Source organism: Epinephelus moara, chromosome 1 (assembly GCF_006386435.1).
Source record: "Epinephelus moara isolate mb chromosome 1, YSFRI_EMoa_1.0, whole genome shotgun sequence".
NCBI lineage: Eukaryota > Metazoa > Chordata > Actinopteri > Perciformes > Serranidae > Epinephelus > Epinephelus moara.
Window position 1 is genome coordinate 49,294,371 of NC_065506.1, and position 20,645 is coordinate 49,315,015.

The 20,645-nt window shown below is 43.4% G+C and overlaps 1 protein-coding gene across 1 annotated transcript; it reads left to right on the plus strand.

Moving 5' to 3' along the window:
* The first annotated feature begins 741 nt into the window (after positions 1-741).
* Positions 742-16,678, plus strand: LOC126396203 (uncharacterized). The gene is made up of 13 exons (XM_050054132.1): positions 742-792; positions 874-1,076; positions 3,395-3,532; positions 4,446-4,563; positions 4,802-4,988; positions 6,837-6,978; positions 7,135-7,290; positions 7,614-7,669; positions 9,303-9,478; positions 9,613-10,013; positions 12,140-12,236; positions 12,488-12,725; positions 13,009-16,678. The coding sequence occupies exons 1-13, from the start codon at positions 742-744 to the stop codon at positions 13,263-13,265; spliced, it is 2,220 nt and encodes a 739-aa protein (XP_049910089.1). The 3' UTR covers positions 13,266-16,678.
* The last annotated feature ends 3,967 nt before the right edge of the window (positions 16,679-20,645 follow it).

Consider the following 20,645-nt stretch of genomic DNA (forward strand, 5'->3'; position numbering starts at 1 on the left):
GTGTTCAAAGTGTCCTTCACTAAAAGAGTTCGTACAGCTGAGCTCAGACAGTGGGAGGACATCTTGGACGACCAGCAGCGGCGACGGTGCAGCACAGCTCAGATCTGCTGAGTCTGGTGGTTCAGTCTCTGTTAGAGATACTAACTATTGGAGCTCGGTGCCAGGTGAGATCAGTTGGTTTTGAATTGAAGATGAAATCATGGCTTAAATCAACCCCATCATGTACCGTCACACATGAACTCACACACTAACATCTAACAGCATGAAATCTTGTGTTATCTTACTGTTGTAGTTTTATTGTTGATGCTGTTTTTATGTTTCGATAACTTGATGTTGTGGTGTTTTGCTGTTGTTACTGCTGAAGCCGTTGTGTCATGAATATGTTTGTTTTCGCAATAGAGAAATTATTCTCTGTTTCCTGCCCAGGGACGACAGGTGAAGATGAGCTCATAGCTCATAAACTGTGCACTGTCCCTGTTGAATAAATAAAATAAATAAATGTGAAAAGTCTTTGGCGATTAGACCCCAGAGACAGAACTGTGAATGGATACAGCATGAAGAAGTCTCCCCGGTTTAACTTAAGGCTGAGCTTCATTTTTTTTTTTTTAAGTATTATTAAGGAATAAATAACACATTTCAGTCACTTTTGTACAACGAGGATCTTTTAACCACAAACAGTTTGTTTACCACCGTCTGTGCACAAACAAACATGCACACGTCTGCTCCTCGTCCCCAGATGACATGGTCCAATTGCAGAATAACCAAAAACAGAACATTTGGGACTTACTTGAGGTTCTTTGGAGCTATTTTTAGACAATAGAAATACTATTTTTGCACAATTTTAATGTTTTTTATGTTCTTTAAACCCTGCAGGTGACTTTTTATCACAGACAGAACGGCAGACGCAGCTGTGGAGACCAGTCATCCTTCACATGTGGCAGTGGAGTGTGCACGAGCTTCAACAAGTCCAGCGTCCTGCAAACAGACCATGATACCACCGGCAAGGGCAGGTGGTGCCAGTCTGAAGGTCACACCACAGCGACCATCTTAACCAATAAGAGCTCCTTTTCTCTGAGGTCAGTCACATCACAGGAGACTCTCCTGCTGACAGTCATGTTATTTTGGGGTTTTAACTGTGGGCGGGTCCTAACTGCAGCTGTGGTCACTCTCATTGGCTGATGACAAAATGACATCAGATATATGCAGATGTATCTACAGAGTGTAATTCAGTAAAGCAAACCTCAGTACAAACATGAAACAAGGAGCCTCAGGGTGATAAACACACACACAGTGCAGGCAGTGCAGCGGCGCTGGGGCCTGTAGAGAGAGTGGATCCTCCAACAATGTGTTGCACAGAGAGCGGGCCAGTGCGACTGATTCAGATTTCCTCTGTTCAAAGAAAAACCCACGTTAAATTAAAAGTGATGCCATTTGCTGTACATGCCCTCAAACAGTCAAAGTCATCTCCAGTGTGGCTTTCATCTTTTCTGTAAAATAGTAGCAACCTATAAAAAATGATTTGCTTATTCTGCATGCACTGTAAAAACTTTTCTATATGTTCTTTGGTATTTTCTCCATACACATATCTGCAGTGATGATTGCTGGGAAATATGTTTGTTCATATTGTCCAGTGTCAAGTCTCGTGACGATACAATATATGCGGTCGCTTCTTTGGGTACAAAATCTGTCGAGACTGGCACGCTGAGCGAACAGTCATGACTTTCAACATAAAAGCTGCAGCAAGAAAAGACAAGAGAGAAAAGAAAAACAGGAGAATGAAGCGAAGCTGCTGATCCAACACATTGTTGGTAAAATATATATGTGTGCCTAATGGTGTGTGTGTGTGTGTGTGTGTGTGTGTGTGTGCTTCATAACCAACAGTGTGCACTGGGGCCCGTCATATTAGTGTCATATTAGCCCACACGAGGGCCCCTAACATTAGGCTTGTTGGAGATGAGCCAGGCCTGCGCAGATTGCATCACCAGTGAGTCTGATAATATTTCAATAATCAATCGGACAAGATGTGAGTGTTTCTGTGACTTCCTGTACGGCCTGAAGGCTGCTGGAAACTGTCCAACCTGACAGCAGCTTTTTGTCACCGTCTCCTGCTGCAGCCGCCTGATCTCGTCCACTTGCAGGCGAGGCGCAGTTCATCTTCAACGAGCCTATTAGCGCGCACCGGGGCCCATCGTACTAGCATCATATTAGCCCACACTGGGGCCCGCAACATTTTTGTGCACTGGGGCCAGTCATTTTAGCATCATATTGGCGTGCAGTGGTGCACCTAACATTAGTGTGCAGTGGTGCCCGTCATAATAGCGTGCACTGGTGCCCGTCACAATAGCGTGCACTGGTGCCCGTCATAATAGCGTGCATTGACGCCTGTGGTAATCCCACGCCACAGTGGAGCCTAACTGTGTTGTTGAAATGGCTGTAAAAACATTGAGAAGAGATTACGAGACTTAACGCTGAATTAAACAGAGGTCACAACACAATAACATGATCCACATCTGAAACACACGGCAGGTTAAACCGGTGTGATAACCTTTATTCATACAGCACTTTTCAAAAAGTTACAAAGCTCATGACCGTGGGTGAACTTTGTTGTTGTTGTTTTGTTTTCTGCTACGGTCCTGAGCTCTGGGTAGTGACTGAAAGAATGAGACCAAACAGCTGAAATGAATTTCCTCCGTAGGGCTCAGCCTTAGAGGTAGGGAGAGGAGCTTGGACATCTGGAGGGAGCTCGGAGTAGAGCCGCTGCTCCTTCGCATCAAAAGGGTCCAGTTTGGTTTGTGTATCTGATTAGCTGAAGGCTTGAGTGGAATGATGGCTGAGGTGGGCTGGGAATGGTGAAGCAGAGCAGGCTGAGGGGCTGAAGACAGAGACAGAAGATGAGGATGAAGCTGGACGTGGCTGGTTATAGTTGAGACTGCTGTGGTGAACCTGAGAGACAGAACAGAGTGTGAGCTGAGGTCCAAAGAGACAAAAAAACCTTAAGCAACATTAGCCTTGACGTCTGTACCACAGAGGAGACTGAACGACCCGGCAGAGTCTGGCAGTCTGAGCCGGGGTTTTATTCTGCAGAGGGTTGATTGTTGATGAGGTTCAGCAGCTGCTGGCACTCAGGAGGAGGGAAGACAGACTGAAATCAAACATGAGATACGACGAAGAGGAAACACAAGGGAGATACCAAGCTGAAACTGTACCAACAATGTAGGTGTAATATGTGGAGATAAGTGTGTGTGTGTGTGTGTGTGTGTGTGGGTGCAGGGATCACCTGAGTGATGATGAAACTGATGAAGTGGTTCAGTCTCCATCAGATTGGGCGGGGGGGGGCATGTTGGGGTCAGTATATTAATGAGTGATAATAACGCCTTCATCTTCCTCCTCTCAGTGACTCGGGCTGCTGCTGGGGGTCAAATGTCGACGGGAAAACAAACTGGACGGCTCACGCAGAGTTGGACCTGGGAAGCCGATCTGACTCACACGCCCTCAACGGCTGTCCTGTGACGACCACAGTGTCCTCTTTACGGTACAAACGGCTTCTTTTCAAACTAGGTTAAGATGTGACGTCACATATCAGAGCACAAACGGTCAGTCGGTGCACATGAAGGAACACTGAAGATGATATTTAACTCTTGCTGTTTCTTAATTCATCACTCTGTTCTGTTTGCAGATCATTAATAGACTGATGACATTATACAGATCTGGAAATAACATAAACATCACCTCTGAGAAGCTGAACTCAAGTTACATTATAAATATTTAAAGGGTTAGTTCAGAATTTTTGAAGTGGTGTCATATGAGGTACTTAAATATAGTCAGTGTATTACCTTCAGGCGGTCGGTGAGGCTCCAGTTCAGAATAGCAGGCAGGAGTCCCACCAGGGAAGCTCAGCATTACTTTGCTGTGGACGGGGTTGAGATCAGAGGGGTATTCCAGGTAGGAGGTTCAACAAACTCTGAGTCTAATCCTGAACTCTGACTTGACTTACCCTGAGCTGGGAAACTCTGAGTATCCAGTTCCAGAACAGCTGATTTGAATTAGTTCAATCAACTCTGAGCAGGTACACCTTGAGTTAAGCACGTGCACAACCACAATAAAAAGCCATCATCAGTGCAGAAGAAAAGCTTTTTTAATTTAATACTCATTTACAGAGGCTGTCTCTGACCAAAAAAAGCTTTTGATGATTAGAACCTCAGTTTTGTCCCTGTTGAGTTGCAGGAAATTTTGGGACATCCATGTATTCATTTGGTCGATGCAGTGGGACAGTTTCTCAGTTGGGCTTTTATCATGTGATGAGAATAAGATATACAGCTGAGTATCGTCAGCACAGGATTGGAAATCGATTTCATGCTCTCTGATGATATTTCCCAGAGGCAACATGTACAGATTATGTGTTTAGTTTTTATCTAATCCAAATATTAAACTGTGTTTTCACGCAGGACGCCTCAGAACTGCTTTACAAGGCTTCATCTGCTGGCACACGATCCAGACGGAGATCACGTGAGATGTCGTTTTGCAACAGACGCCGCACCTCCTGCAAACTTCACTGTGGACGAGGTAAAGACACAACAGGAGCTGTAAAGATGTTACCACATTATAGTGGTTATTCTGGGTATATTTACAGTAGGTATATATATCGACCTTCTTTTATAAAAATATAGCTCAAAAAGTCTTCTGTTTTTGTTACCTACTGATGTTCAGACACAGTTCTTGCTGAGTCTTTCCCCCGTAGGCCAGACTTCAAACAGACAAAAGCATCTGACTCATCTTCACTACCCTCTCTGTGTCCTCTCAGACTACCTGCACACTGAGAACTTCAGGTCAAGTGGGCGTTGGCGTCCACGTGTTCGAGGTGATGCTGGAGGACTTTTCCAGGAAAAACATCACTTTGACCTACGCTGATGGAACTTCAGTGTTTCGGGAGGCCTCCGACACGAATTCACCTCCTCTCTGCAAAGTGAAGCTGCAGTTCTCCATGGAGAGTGAGTGCATGTGCATCAGAGAGACACACCTGATCGTCTGACCCTGAATAACATGGTCAATTTGTTACAGCAGAGGTCTATAAATGTTATCCTGGTCTTCTTTACATTTTCAGTTACACTTTAAAATGTTTAAAACCTGTCTGATAATAGAAGAATACATTTAGGATTTCATGAGGATAAAGGTCATTAAGTTGTGATAATAAGTAATTGAGCAGTTTATTTTATATTTTAGTCATTTAAAACACAGTGATACTGTAAAGTAACACAATTACATCATCAGTGTCATTATATCCTGATATTCTTTCTCAAATGACGACATCACTCTCAATCATATTATTTTTTCACACAATGTTTCGTGTATAAATATGCACCCGACTGATGATGTTTCGCCCTTAACCTACAGTTATGTAATTAACGTAAGTAAAGTTACTGAGGTTAGGTTTGGGAACAGAAACATGACGTGACTCCAGGAGAAAGTCCCATCCACCTCCCCAACCTGCCTCCTTACAGGCGCTCAGGACTGCTTCCTGTTTACTGCCGTCAGCGGATTTTGGTGTGTTGCTTTTCATAGGAGAACAATGTAAAACAATTATGAGAACAGCCTGAAAATTAGACATACCATACGTATCTGACTGTCTCATCAGGAGGTGGAGGGGATGGTGGATAGTGTGACACCTGCCAAGCTTCAGAGCACTGTTCAGCACCAACAAACAGCAGAACTGTTTTAGTGAGTCATCGCTGTGTTTCCAGCAGCTTTTTAAGCACCAGACGTGGCTGTCTTTTAGGGACCTGTTGCTGCTTTTCCTGCCGCGATAGTGCCACAAAAACTAATTGTTTTTTACTGAGACATTACTGTTTTTCCAGCTGGGATTGTGCGCCCTGGCGCCCAAAACCAGGTATTTTAAGGCAAAACATGATCTTGTGCCTAAACATAACCACACGTTAACCACGGCGTTGTTAAAGGGATAGTGCACCCAAAAATGAAAATTCAGCCATTATCTACTCACCCATATGCCGAGGGAGGCTCAGGTGAAGTTTTAGAGTCCTCACATCACTTGTGGAGATCCAAGGGGAGAGGAGGTAGCAACACAACTCCACCTAATGGAGGCTGACGGCGCCCCAGATTCAAACGTCCAAAAACACATAATTGAAACCACAAAATATCTCCATACTGCTCGTCCGTAGTGATCCAAGTGTCCTGAAGCCCCGACATAAAAAGTTGTTTGGAAAAACCTCATTTGAACTCTGTTTTTAGCCTCATTGTAGCCTGTAGCTCTGACTGCCTCTCTGTGCACGTCGTCGCGCGTGGAATCTAAAACTTCACCTGAGCCTCCCTCGGCATATGGGTGAGTAGATAATGGCTGAATTTTCATTTTTGGGTGCACTATCCCTTTAACACAGAAATTTTCGTAATAACGTGCAAATGTAACGGATCCTTGGTTTGCAGAAACATTAATGCCAACATTTACTCTGGTGACTGGTAGGTTGAAAAGACTTGAAGACTTGACAGACAGTCATTACAATTTAGGGTATTGAGACAAATTCTTGTTTCCTAATATCCCAATCAAACCTAGTGACAGTTGTTATGGCAGATTAAACATGATAAAGTGCCGTTTATGGCGGTCTTAACATTTAGGAAAACATGATTCAGTGCTACATAGGCTGCTCTACATGCTAGAAACCTGCGCCCTATTTATTTTCCTGTCCCCTGTCGCTCAGTTCGCTGGAGTCCACCGCTGCCTCGATGGCATGAATGCCTTTAAAAAAGGTTGACATGTTGTTTTTCTGGATACATGCGGTGGTGACAGAGCGCTGATTAAAAACTGACCTCTTGTTTCTGTGTCACAGTCCTTCCTCCTATACCGAGCTGTGAGGCCGGTCACGTCCAGCCCATGTTCTTGTCCAGGACTCCGTCACATGGCGCTGTTCTTTACGCCTCTGTGGGTCAGAACTTCCAGCTTCATGCCCAAGCACAGGCTCACCATGCCAGGTAGGGACTGCTTACATGAGTTAACCGTGTCACTAACTAAAGAAAGACCCTGAGAACTCTTCACCTCTGATTGCCTCGAAGGAGACGGCGATACTTTGGTGCCCACGAAGGATAATTATTTCACTTTTCTTCCCTTTTGTCTTTATTTTCCTGAAGCATACACGACTTCCAGGTCAGCGGGCCGCAGAACATGAGCAAAGAGTTCAGAGATGAGAAGTTTGGAAAAGCTGAAGTGATTCTGAGCTGGACGCCACAGCACAGCGACGTGTACAGATTTGTGCCAGTCTGCTTCACCGCAGAGACAAATGAAAGGTGAACGCTTTTATTTAACTGGAAGAATGTGAGTTATAACTTCCTGCTTACTGCTTTGTGTGATGTCAGCGGAGCGTAGATCTCTTGTCTCTGTGGATATGGTGGAGGACTAACAAAGAGGGAGATTATATGTGTCTGTGTCTTATATGTTTCTGTCTCGTCTTCTCTGTTAAATCTAAATATTAAAATAAAAGCACATGCACAATAAACAGTTAATGTTCTACAGTTTGTCGCTGCATCAGATGTTATCAGTAACATTATGTTCTTCTTCTTCTTTTAGCATTTTGCACTGAAACTTTTTTATTTTTTATTTTGTCATTCAGCCAATCAGACATGAGGTGTGTTATCGTCATGGTGACCCAAGCTGCTCTCGTTCAAGGTTTGTAGATCATCAGTTATCTCTGATGAAGACCCTCTTTGGGAAAAGATCATGGTTAAAAGAGATGTTGACTGTTGCTAGGAGACGGGATGTGAGCCATGTCAAATCAATTCATTTCAACAAATAAGTGTCGTTTAACTCTGACACATAAATTCGTGCCGTTGAAAAACAGCAATTCGTCCTGACAGCGCCGACCTCTGAGGGGCCAGAGAGTCACAGGCTGTTTATATGTGACACATGTTAATACCTAAATCTCTGTCTGTTTTGTGTCTGCAGCCGATCCTGTTGACCTAATGCAGAGATGTTAAAGTCTTGTTGTTTGTGCTAACAGCTGTCTGAAGCCACGATGACAGACATTCAACTGACTGGCAGTTCAAGTGAACAAAATAATCACAAAGATAAACAAGTTGTTGTCCTGCTGCATTTCCCCAATGCTGCTGCGACGGGCTGCATATCATGCTGACATGAAAGGATGGCTTTTCTCTTCTGTGCCTGATGCTGGAAGTCACTGCCCAAGCACCAGTATTCAACGACTTCAGAGTGCGACTAGGTTGCACCAATTGAGTATCTGACCAAATGTCTCCCCGTCTGTTGCTGAGATATGATGCTGAATAATGGCCAAAATGCAGAACATGATGAGATTGATCTTGATATTGATATTTGAACATGTAAAAAAGCAGACAGACAGACAGACAGACAGACAGACACATTAACAGGTAATTTAAAGCAACTGTCAAGTTAATTTAATTTACATATTCGAAAAGGAGTGGGAGGAAGGATACACTTATTAAACCTCACCCCTTCTCCATAAGTCAAAGTCACTGAGTGAAATTAAACAGACAGCTTCCTTATTAAACCTTTGTAAACATACCATTATTATTATCTTTTAACTTTATATATGTATATGATATTATTACCGAATATCTATCTTACAAAAACCTGTCATAGTATATGATATAAATGACCAATTATCTGTGACAGACATATTTAGACCAGTCTTAATGTATGATATATACATATACCAATTATAACAGTGAAGCTGACCTTTGAACTTTTGGATATAAAATGTCTTATCTTATGTTTAGTGTACGAATCCTTGAGGCCAAAATAACTGAGAATGAGATGGATGCAAGGTCACAGTGACTTCTGACCTTTACCCACCTACATCTATTCAGTGTATCGTTGAGTCCAAGAAGATGTTTGTACCAAATTTGAAGAAACTCCCTCAAGGCGTTCTTGAGATTGTGCACAAGACTGGGATGGACAGACGCCCTGAAAACATATCGCCTCCATGAATATTGCCGGCGTGGAGGCAGAAGAAGTCTGTGATTCGAAACGTAGCTGTAGTTTCATTGCCCTGTGTACTGCACTGTAAACAGATGGATGATGATGAAGTCTCTCTTATCTCCTCTACATGATAATGCGGATGTAAATACATGCAGAACACAACGCCATCAGTACACGATCCTCCTCAGGGTTGTATGTAGCTAATTTATCTAATTCAGCAACGACATCAACCAAAGTTGTTTCACTTATTCCTCAAAGTTTAACATTTGTTCTGTGAGATAATAAAGAAAACAGAGTCTGCGTTGTCTTTGTCGATGAAGAAGTTAACACAGATTGTGATTTACAGGTAAGGCCACAGTCAAATGCTCCCCCAACAAGATGATGGTGATCCTCGACGAAGCTTCCATGCCCGGCATTGACGTGAACTTCCTGAAGCTGAGAGACCCGACGTGCTCTCTCACCTCCAATGGCACCCACATCACGGGCACCATGTCGTTCAGCACCTGCGGCACAAGACTGGAGGTGTGGCGAAACATTTACATGATCCTCCATTATCCTCCGGTGTTTTCTGACTCATCAAATCACAGCTGGTTATAGCGGGGTTAAAAAAACCTGCATCTCAGCCTCTAACGGGTTTGTATGTCTCTTAAACACAGGACAAAGGGGACGTTCTCTCTTTCACCAATGAGATCATCTCCTTTGAGCTGCCCAACGAGGTCATAGTCCGAAGGAAGTCCGTTAAGATCGACATCGCCTGCCAGTTTCCCAAAACCATCAGCATCTCCAGCTACTACAATCTCCACAAGTCTGACTACATTTTCACCGAGTCCAGCTTCGGCAGCTTCAGCTACACTTTTGAGGTCTACTCCGACGGCAACTTCACCAACAAGGTGCCGGCCAGCGCCTATCCGGTGGAGGTCATGCTGCTGGAGACCATTTATATGGGCATTCAGGCTGAATCAGATCTACCGAATGTGAATCTGTTTGTGGAGTCATGCAAAGCCACTCCTGATGACAACCCTGAAAACACCCTCAACTATGACCTCATCAAGAACGGGTGAGTGCTGATGTTTGCAGGGATCACAAACATTTTTGGCTTTTAATTTGAAAACGTTAAAATTATCAGCACAATGTACGTGTCTGGATTTATCGCATTTGTATGTTATTCTGTAGCGTTGAGACTTTCAACAACGCTGTGGTTAATGTGTGGTTATGGTTCTGAAAAGATCATGTGTTAGCTTCAAATACCTGTTTTTGTGGGCGCAATCCTCGCTGGGAGACGCAGCGATGACTCACCAAAAAACAATCAGTTTTGTTGTTTGGTCTGAAGATTAGCAGGCATCTCTCCACGGTGTCACACCATCCACCATCCCCCTCCACCTCCTGAAGTCAGCTCAGATACTACGTCACTTTAGAAATGTAGATATGATACGCACTTGGGCAGAGACTTGCAGCGCCAGAAACCAATGAAAAAAGGCGTCCTTTAATGTTGGCATGATACGGGGCCGGTTGCTGTTATAGTTTAACACCACCTGGCAGCGTCCGGGGGAAACGCGGCGGGACAAGGACGAAAGTCAAGGCAGTGAAAGTCTAAGTCGGGCAGGCGAGAGAGGTGGCGGATGGGTCCAACAAACACCTACTTTCACCCATAAGAGTGGTGTTTGCATCCTGTAAGACTCTAGAGCCACACTCTGTTCATTTTTTCTAAACCCAACCACGTGCGTTTGTCGTTAAAGGAAAAAAACGTCAATCTGCAGTGTTGTACCGACGTAGTGCTTTTATTTTGAAAGAGACTGTATGCAAACTGTACATTTCCTGTGAAAACAGAAGTGTATTTTGACAATGCATGTAACAGGCTGAAGTTGACACGGCGTCCCAGAATGTCAACAACCAACACACCCAGGGTACCTTGGACGTCATATGTGGACGTGGAAAGTCCATGACCAAACATGGACATGTGACGAGGTCACAGGGAGGATGTGTTACCTTACAAGACCACTCGGGACTGTCAGCACATTCGTCATGTGATCGCAGCCTTTCAAAATACAGGGGATATGTATGAATCTGAGTGCTTTTTCTTAGGAAAACATATGCACAGTTTGTGAGAACAGTCCGTAACCAGCGGCGGCCCTTCCCATTGGCGACATAGGCAGGCCCCTAGGGCGCCACTCACTGGGGGGGCGGGGGCAAAAGTTAGAGCATTAGAGTAAGAGGAAATGAAAAGCAAAAAGCCTTTCAGGGCACGGTACAAAACTAAGACGACAACAAAGTTTGCAAATTGCAGCCTTTGAGCCCTGAAAAATAGACACTCAGGAATGTGTGCCACAACATTGTTGCGTTAGCATTTGACTGCACCTCATGTGGGTTTCCTCCAGGTGCTCTGACATGTTCTCTCCATGTCAGCGTGGGTTTCCTCCAGGTGCTCTGACATGTTCTCCCTGTGTCAGTGTGGGTTTCCTCCAGGTGCTCTGACATGTTCTCCCTGTGTCAGAGTAGGTTTCCTCCAGGTGCTCTGACATGTTCTCCCCGTGTCAGAGTAGGTTTCCTCCAGGTGCTCTGACATGTTCTCCCTGTGTCAGTGTGGGTTTCCTCCAGGTGCTCTGACATGTTCTCCCTGTGTCAGCGTGGGTTTCCTCCAGGTGCTCCAGCTTCCTCCCACAGTCCAAAGACATGCAGGTTAATTGGTGACTCTAAATTGTCCGTAGGTGTGAATGTGAGTGTGAATGGTTGTCTGTCTCTATGTGTCAGTCCTGTGATAGTCTGGTGACCTGTCCAGGGTGAACCCTCCGGCCCAGTGAAAATGAATGAATGAATGAATGAATGAACACAGGATAAAAGAACAGGGTTTGGCTTTGAAATCTCACAGGAAGTGAACACCGGCCTCCTGGGTGAAAGTCAGCGGTTGTTGGACCCATCCACTACCCCTCACAGCTGCCCCACTCAGACTTTTGCCGCCTTAACTTTAGTTGTTGTCCCGCCACGTTTCCCCCTGACGGCCACGTATCATGCCAACGTGAAAAGATGACGTTTGTTCGTTGGTGTCTGACACATGAAGTCACTGCACCAGATGAAGCTTGACTCTGTCGCTGAGTGTGCTCAGCCCGGCCCTGATAATAACAGTCATACTTGTCATAAACAGTTCCCTGATCATGTGTGTGAGACGTGTTAATATTTCCCTCACAGGTGTCTGCAGGATGAAACGATTAAAGTCCATCCATCTGATCCAACTTCTTACAACTTTGAGGTTCAAGCCTTTAAATTTACGGGAAACTATGACCAGGTATTGATTAAATCATACTAATACACACACACACACACACACACACACAGGGGCACCTGACTGTAACACATCACGTGTCACCAGCTCGTCACACACACATGCCATCAGATGTTGAGCGCAGCCTCTGTTGTTGTTTCTACTTGCTGTTTAAAACCAGCTCATTCATTCACTCACCTGGCAGCCAATCAGAAAAGGTCTCCTGTTATAAAAGGGTCACATGACGTCCCTGTGACCTACCTGTCCCCTTCCAGGTGTACATCACCTGCTCCGTCATCCTGTGCGAGCCTGGCAGTGCCTTCTCCAGATGTGCTCAGGGTTGTCTGCAGAGTCCGTCCCGCAGACGCAGACGATCGCTGAGCAGGGAGACCAGCGAGCACTACATTACCCAGGGTCCTTTGCAGTTTGTCAAGCCACCTGTTCCCGTTGCAGCTGCGGACGACAACGAGCTCGATGCTGTGATGAAGAACATTGACCCGCCCACTGCTGCAGGTGCACACGTGATTTCAAATGTGCTTTCTTGTCCTTCCTTCTCTCTGTCTTCTTTCCTTTCTTTCTTCGTTTGTCAGTTTGTTTGTTCTGTTGTTTGTTCCCTTTTTTCTTTCCTTCTTTGTTTATTTGTTTGTTTCTTCCTTTCTGCCTTTTTTCTCTCTCCTTCCTTCATTTGTTTCTTTCCTTCCTTCCTTCCTCCATTCCTTCCTTCCTTCATTTGTTTCCTTCCTCCCTTCCTTCCTCCCTTCCTTCTAAACTAAGAACCTGTCCCATTGTCTTCCAGTCGACCCTCCACCAGTGATCCCAGTCACCAAAGCCGGAGGAGGAGGAGGAGGAGGAGGAGGAGGAAGAGGAGGAGGAGGAGGAAGAGGAGGAAGGTGGGGGGTGGTGGAGGTCCTGAGCACCAACATGAGCACTGTGGGATTTTGCAGCGCCTTCATCGTGTCGCTGGTGCTGATGGCTGTGGCCGTTCGTCACTTCAGCAGGAAGAGAAAAGCTGAAGACCAGAGTTCGCTCCTGGTGTCAGGCTGGGAGAACTAAACACACAGCGTCAGCACTTATCACACTCCTCCTCCTCCTCCTCCTCCTCCTCCTCTCACCAGCTGTTCAAAGTTTCCTTATTAACATGTTTTCCACCTCCACGACCCAGCCACTAAAATAAATACACCTTTCTGCAAACCACAACATGTTACGTTTGTACGTTTCATATTTAATATTCCATTTTACGTTACAACTCTGTGGTTAACGTGCGGTTATGTTTCGGCACAAACCGTCATGTTCTGGTGAAAAGAACATCATGTGTTGCCTTGAAACATCTAACACGACTGGAAATGTCCCGCCATCCACCGTCCTCTCCTCCTGATGACACACTCAGCTCAGACACATGTGATCTGAAATATATGAAATGTAAAAATGAAACATATCTGTGGTTTGCAGAAACGTACAGTGCAAACGTTTTGTTCAGGTGACTGGGCTGTTGGAGCTGCAGTGGGAGGACGGCAACACAGAGAGGACATTTAGCATTAAAAATGACATTCAGTAACGCTGAAAGATGCTCGTATGATATGATTATGGGGTCACATGTCATTATCTGTCTACGCTCTTGTTTCTGGCCTCTCCAGTAGAATAAAGGCACAGGCCATCAGGATCAGCTTAACCTTAAAATGAAGTACATCGTTGGAGCTCTGTTTCGTACATATAAAAGCTTTTGTTGAATGCTTCTCTGAACTTTGGTCTCTATTTGTGGCTGTTGGCTCACCTAACACGTTTCAGACGAGTTATAAGAACACAAAGAGTTATAGCTGCTGCTGTCTAAACGTCTCTGTCTGGTTCTGCAGGATTTTTTTCGATGCTTCTGTTCTGCTGTGAACATGTAAAAGGTTCCCGGCAATCAGCTTCAGTTTGTTTGGTTAAAGGAGCAGCATGAAGAATTAAGAGGAATTCAAATTACTGCCTAATAAAATACCTGTCCTCCTCTCACCGCTCCCTTTACTAACGTGTTAGAGAAACTACAGACGAGTGAGCGCGCCCACATCAACCTGTGACAGGGAGGCTACGCTGTGACAAAGAAATACATAAATGAATTAAAAAAAAAGGTCAAATAACTGTCAGACAAAAAAACAAAACAAAAACAGAAAATTGAAGTAAAATATCCTGTTTCAAATAAAAAATAATAAATTTCAAATCCAACAAAAATCTAATTTTATAGAAATTTTCATTAAAGTGAAAAACTGTTAGGCTTCCAAACAAAACTGTGATATCAAAGTAAAATACTTTCAAATTTACAGAAAGTTTAATTAAAGGTTTTTTCCTTAAATATTGGGCTCAAACACTTTGGATGAGGTGCAACAGTCCAATGACTGACAGCAGCAGCTTCTAAACAAAACTGTGAAATTAAAGTAAAATGGTCTTAATTTATAGTGGAGAAATAAATCTACAGAAATGTTTATTAAAGTTTTTTCTGCATATGAAAGCCCTCACTAGAATCTACCAAAAAACTAATTTTACATCAATTTTCTCTGAAAGTTTTGCAGAGAAACTTTGATTTTACTGATTTCCTTAAATATTATGATCAAACACCTTCAATAAAGTGGAAAACAGTCGAGTAAAATATAAGTCAAATAATGTTCATTTAAAAAAAGTGGAAAAACAATACATTTAAAGAAAGTTCATTATCATTGTGTTAAAGTTCCCTCCCCCTCTCCACCTTCATTGGGCGCATTTTCTACAACGACTCAACAAGAAGCAGCTCAACAGATTTACTTCTTTTTAAATTTAATAAGAGTTCAGTCGGCAAAAATACTGTTTGATATTTGGCTGCAGGACGGACAAACTCCCAGCATCTCTGAAAGTGAGTGAAGCAGAGAAAACCTTTATTCAAGCTTTAAAGAAGTGTGGAGCAAATCGTCTTTTAGAGAAGTGACCTCACACAAACTGTTGTCCTCTTCATGTCTGTTATCTCTCTGTGGAATTAAACATATATCATATTTGTTGGTCTTACCAAACTTGGCATCTTAAAAAAGTTTTACATTTTTAAATTCTATCCTGCCTGAATTCTTCACAGTGCTCCTTTAAGTGAGTAAAGTAACAGTAATTGGACAGCGGGTGAGTTTTTAGAACATATAAAATCAGGTGTATTCACATATGTAACTGAGGAACCAGATGTTTAACCTCTGGACTTAAAACTGATGTAAACAGACATTTAATTTGACCAGATCAGTTTCAGCTGTCGTGTAGACTTCAGGTTCATTTATTAAAAGACAGCAGCTCTACATGTTTAAACGTTCAGGTGTGGAGACTCTGGTTCAAACATGAACCCAAATATGTTTCATCTGTTACGGGTCAAAACGCTGCAGTTAGACGCACAGCTCAGGTGCTCTGAACTTATCTGATTTCAGCTGTTGGACAGGATCAAATCTTGGGGAAAAAGGATTATGAAATCAGAAAAGATCATGTAGTCCAGTGTCAGTTTTGATCTGGATCAAACCTTCAGTTTTTGGGATGCCTTTGATCCAAAACATCAGGATGATCCTGACCCCGGCAGACGGCACGACGATCCAGGCTGGATTTCAGGAACAAAATATAATAAAAATAAATATTTAAGACTTCCTGTTTTTTTTTTTCTTTTTTTTTTTTTAAATGATGTCCCTGTAAAATATCCCCCAAATAGCTGTCAAAATGATTTAAAGTTATGATCTCAAAGACGTGTGTTTTGTTTCCTTTGGCAGCAGCTACAGTGATCAGCAGGAAGGTGCAGAGTGTCTGTTGGCACACTGACCACTCTGTGATGCGTCGTCTCATTTACAGCTCTGATTATACAGATCTCGTTATCTTATCTTTTATGTGATTCAATCCAATGTTGCTTTGAAAAACAGGTAGTAAAGTGAAATCCTGAACAGGAAAACATGGGAATTCCAAACCTGGATCATTCGGACCCAGATTACATTTTTTGAGCAGCTGTGCCTGATGAGATGAACGAGTCAAACTTTTCACAGACTGTTTGAAACTCAGCGATCGATCCTGATCAACAAAACAATATCTGTAACGGTGAAATAATATATATATGTGTGTCATTTAGTAAATGGGATTTTATTTACAATAAAATGGGGAAATTATATCAACTTTATTAATCACATAAACACAAAGCTGTGTGTGGTTTAACTCTGACTTTATTTCTTTCTCTGACTGGCTGGTTCTGAGGATGATCTGTCTCAGGTCGGGACTGATGATCGGCTCAGGTCACAGATTCAGTCACAGTCTTCAGAGAGGCGTCTTGTCTTTTGTTATTCTGCTGAGTTTTTTTTTTTTGTATATATTGTTTTGTTATTGTCTTATTATTATTCCAATTGAGCTTTCTTTTAGCTCTTAATTGTATGGCATTAATACTAGGTGAGAGGGAAACAGCATTTCAGTTCTCTGTATGTCATGCACATAGCTGTAGCAGATTGACAATAAAAAACTCTTGAACTTGAACTCAACATGGGGCGACTATTTTAATAACACCTTCTGTAACCCAGCCGTCTGAGGGAACTCCCACCACGTGACACTTCTGGAAACTGAACATCTTAACTGAAAATGAAAAAGCATTTTGAAACAAAAATCTCAGTCAGTTTTTTTTTTTTTTAAGTTGACCAAAAGGCATTTTAAGGAGGCAGCATGTGAGTGAGGGCTGAACACTTTACAAAAACAGATGACGGTGCTAAAGGCCACGTAACACTCATATAACACTCTGGTTTCCCACTGTGCCTCCTGAACACAGTGTGCAGGTGTGATGTGTTACCTGCTGGAGGCACCGCAGCCACATGACACCTCTAAATAACCACGACTCAGAGTCACGAGTCTGACCCACTTTGAATTATTATTCTTTTCTTTCTTCTTCTTTTTATGAAGACAAATAACACACACAACATATGACAACACACAGCACAGTACACACATATCTGGGGGTCACGTAGTGTTGGCTGCTAACTTGCCATTAGCACTTTATTCCCCAAAACAAGTATCATAACATACACGCATGTACAATACACACACTCACATTTAAAGAGCATTTAAAGAGGTGGGTGAGCGGGCAAAACAAGTCACAGCATCAAGTTTAGGAAAATAAAATTATGACTTTAATAGTTTTAATGATTGCAACAGTGATGGAAGGTAAAATTCATATCAACGTATGATGCATCATTTTTCATCAGTTAAAAGAGGCCTGACTCAGTTAAACTGGTTCCTGTTCAGCAACACAAAACACATGACAATACAAAATAACAACACAAACAATCAACAGAGACAAAGCTACAGAGACAATGCAGAGTGAAAGACTGGAGCGCAGTAAAATAGGATATGAGCTTTAAATCAGTGGTTGCAGTGTGTCCTTCCATCAGACAGGCTTTATATGAATGCTTGAAATGTGTAACAGAGGTTATTGATCTAAGTTATTTATTTCATTATGGTGAAAAAAATAAATAACATCAAATGACTGCAGGTTGGAGGGATGTCAGTGAGTCCAAAGCAGAGCTGAGAGGAGAGTGAGTATTGAACTTCAGTGCCGTGCTCAGACATTTTATGGGGCAGGTGCTCAAATGAAACTAAAGGGCATCACCTCCACGGAGGTTTCTGTGTGTCAGCCGGCACCAGAGGTGCTACTGAGGCCTCAGGACATGGTACATTTGTGCACAGTAATGAGCAGGGAAATGTCTGTCTGAGGCGTCTCATGATCTATACTATAGACACCCACCAGCTGCTGCACACACACACACACACACACACACACACACACACACACACACACACACACTCTACATTGATCATTTATTCATAACAGGCAACAACAAAGGAAAACAGTGCCACATTGATAATAAATAAATAAAATCATGCCCTCAAAACGACACACAGGACCCAACTCTGAGACGGTGTGATTTTACACCAGACTAACTTGCTTGTTGTTAATTAATGATGAGTTATTATAGGTTAGTCTGGCCGTATTGAGGTGTTTTAATAGTGATTTAATTTCACAACAGTCACAAACATATTGTCCATGACGGCAGACGAGGGAGACGTGATGCTGCTCTGCAGGGCGCTCGAGTTGTGTTGGTTAACTGTGGTGACTGTGACGGGGGAAGTCGAAGAGAGAAGGGGAAGGTTCGGTCATACAACGCGTGTTGAAATGAGAATTGATGCCATGTGCCTGTGGAGCTGTGCCGCCCCCTGGTGGCCAAAACAAAACTGTTGCAGCTTTAAACTGAATTTAAAGCGTCTGCAGTTTGTTTGTGGTATCAAAAGTTTTATTTGTGAAACATTCTGTAATAACTGTAAAATACTTCTGTTTTAATGATGGACATGAGGAGCTAAATGAAACCAGTGTTAAAAAGAACATCTTAAATGTGAGCGCTGTGTGAGAATAAGGTTGGTGTTGTGTCAAAGACTGTTTCCTCCCACCTAAACCTAAACCAAACTTTACCCTTGACCCTGACTACATTAACAGGACGGGGAACAGACAGTGCTGTTTTTTGATCCCAGTTCATCACCGGTTGTGTTTCCACTTTGAAAACATGCTGACAGAGCTGAGTGCTTCACAAACAGTGACGGATTATGATACGTGTGTCCTGCTTCCCTTCATGTCAATCACCTGACACACGAGGAGGAAACTATTTACCGTAACACAGGCAGCTGTCAGCCAAAGTACAAAATATCCTGTCGCGTGCTCGGATATCTGCTCGAAACTTGAGACTTCCTGCTCGAAGAATCAGATCTTCAACTACCTGACACCTGACTGCTCCACTGCTCCAAGATGGGTTTTTGTTTTCTATCTTGTATCTTTGCTATCGACCACAGTTTGAGGCAGCGAAGGTTCCTGACCTTGTACATCTCAGCCTCCTGAATCTGCAGACATTCACTTGTCACGACAGTAAATAGTGACAACCTCCTCATTAATTGAAATGATGCTATTTTTCTTCTCTGTTTGGCCGAGAAACTCCAGCCCTGCCTGCTGCTGTTTCATGAGTATATCAAGACGTTCAGGTCTTATGTTCACAGAAAAATCCTCTGCGTTAGTAAATCAAAAGACATTTCTGACCACATCCAACACACTGTTTTACACATGAGCATCCAAGAGTGCAATAAAAGTTTCGTGTGACTCGTGTGAGAGAATCCTGATCTCAGTTCTTAGGGAGAAAATGTAATTTAGCAGGAGTGGTGCAGCCCTGGTTTAGCGCCGCCCTTTTTGGCTCCAAACAGTGTTAAATCTTTTGTTTTTTAATGAATAACGCCAGTGTTACGGTTTGTAGTAATATGTGGAACCCAAACGCAGACTCAAAAGGCAGAATAAGAGTTCAGTGAGTTTATTGTAGGGCTCAGTGCTGGCAGGAGGATGACTGGTCAGGGCTGAGCTGATGGAGACTGTAGACGGGCAGGTTGGAGCAGAATGGCAGAGTGCAGGCAGACTGAGGAGACAGGGTGGTTTCTTCCTCTCTGACCTGGTCGTTGGAGCGTGCCGACATGAGGAGTAGACGCTGGTGAAATCTGAGCAAAAGAAAGACCCACATTATACTCTAACAGTTTACTTTAACAGTTTAGCGTGGCTAACGGTGACTGACACAGGAGAAGACAGAATAATGTGTTAATGAGTGGAGGTGAAGCTTGGGTTGTTGTACTGAGGATGATGAGGAGCAGATGAGTTGCAGGTGTGAAGCTCAGACAGGTGCTTGATTGCAGTAGCCATGCCCTCCGGAGACAGACACGCATGCACAGAGACAGAAGAGTGAGGGGGAGCAAGGGAACAATGAGAGGCCGTTTACACGTACATGGTGATTTTGATAAACGGAGACATCTTCCTTCGTTTACACGCAAACGGAGATTTCTCCTCTGAAAACGAGTCTTTCTAAAAACTACGGCCAGAGTGGAGATTTCGGAAAACTCTGGTTGCGCGTTTGCATGTAAACTGAGATAAACGGAGATGAACGGAGTTATAGGCAGCCGACGTCACAGTATGCGCTGTAACTTGCGCCTGTGTCAAAAGTGCGACCTATGTTGCTATGGTGACAATGGATACATGGAAGGCTTGAGCTTCTCGTTACACTGCCACCTACAGGTTTGGCATGCTCTTGTGTATATATACACGGGTAAATGTAAACGAAGATCTTTTTGAAAACGGAGACGGTGAAATGTCCGTTTATGAAAATAGCCGGCCACGTGTAAACGGCCTCTGAGGCTGAAACCAAATCAAGATTCTCCACGCTGAATCCTCTGACACTCTGTATGGCAGGTAAAGAGTGCCACACGTCAAACATTTGTGTGGTTTACAAGCTGTTTGTTCCATAGACTTTGTTTGTAATCAGCTGTGTAGATCTGGATGTAACTGATGATTTCCACACAGTCGCTTGTTATTAAAGGGATACTCTGCAGATTTTCAACCTGCTGTGCATCATA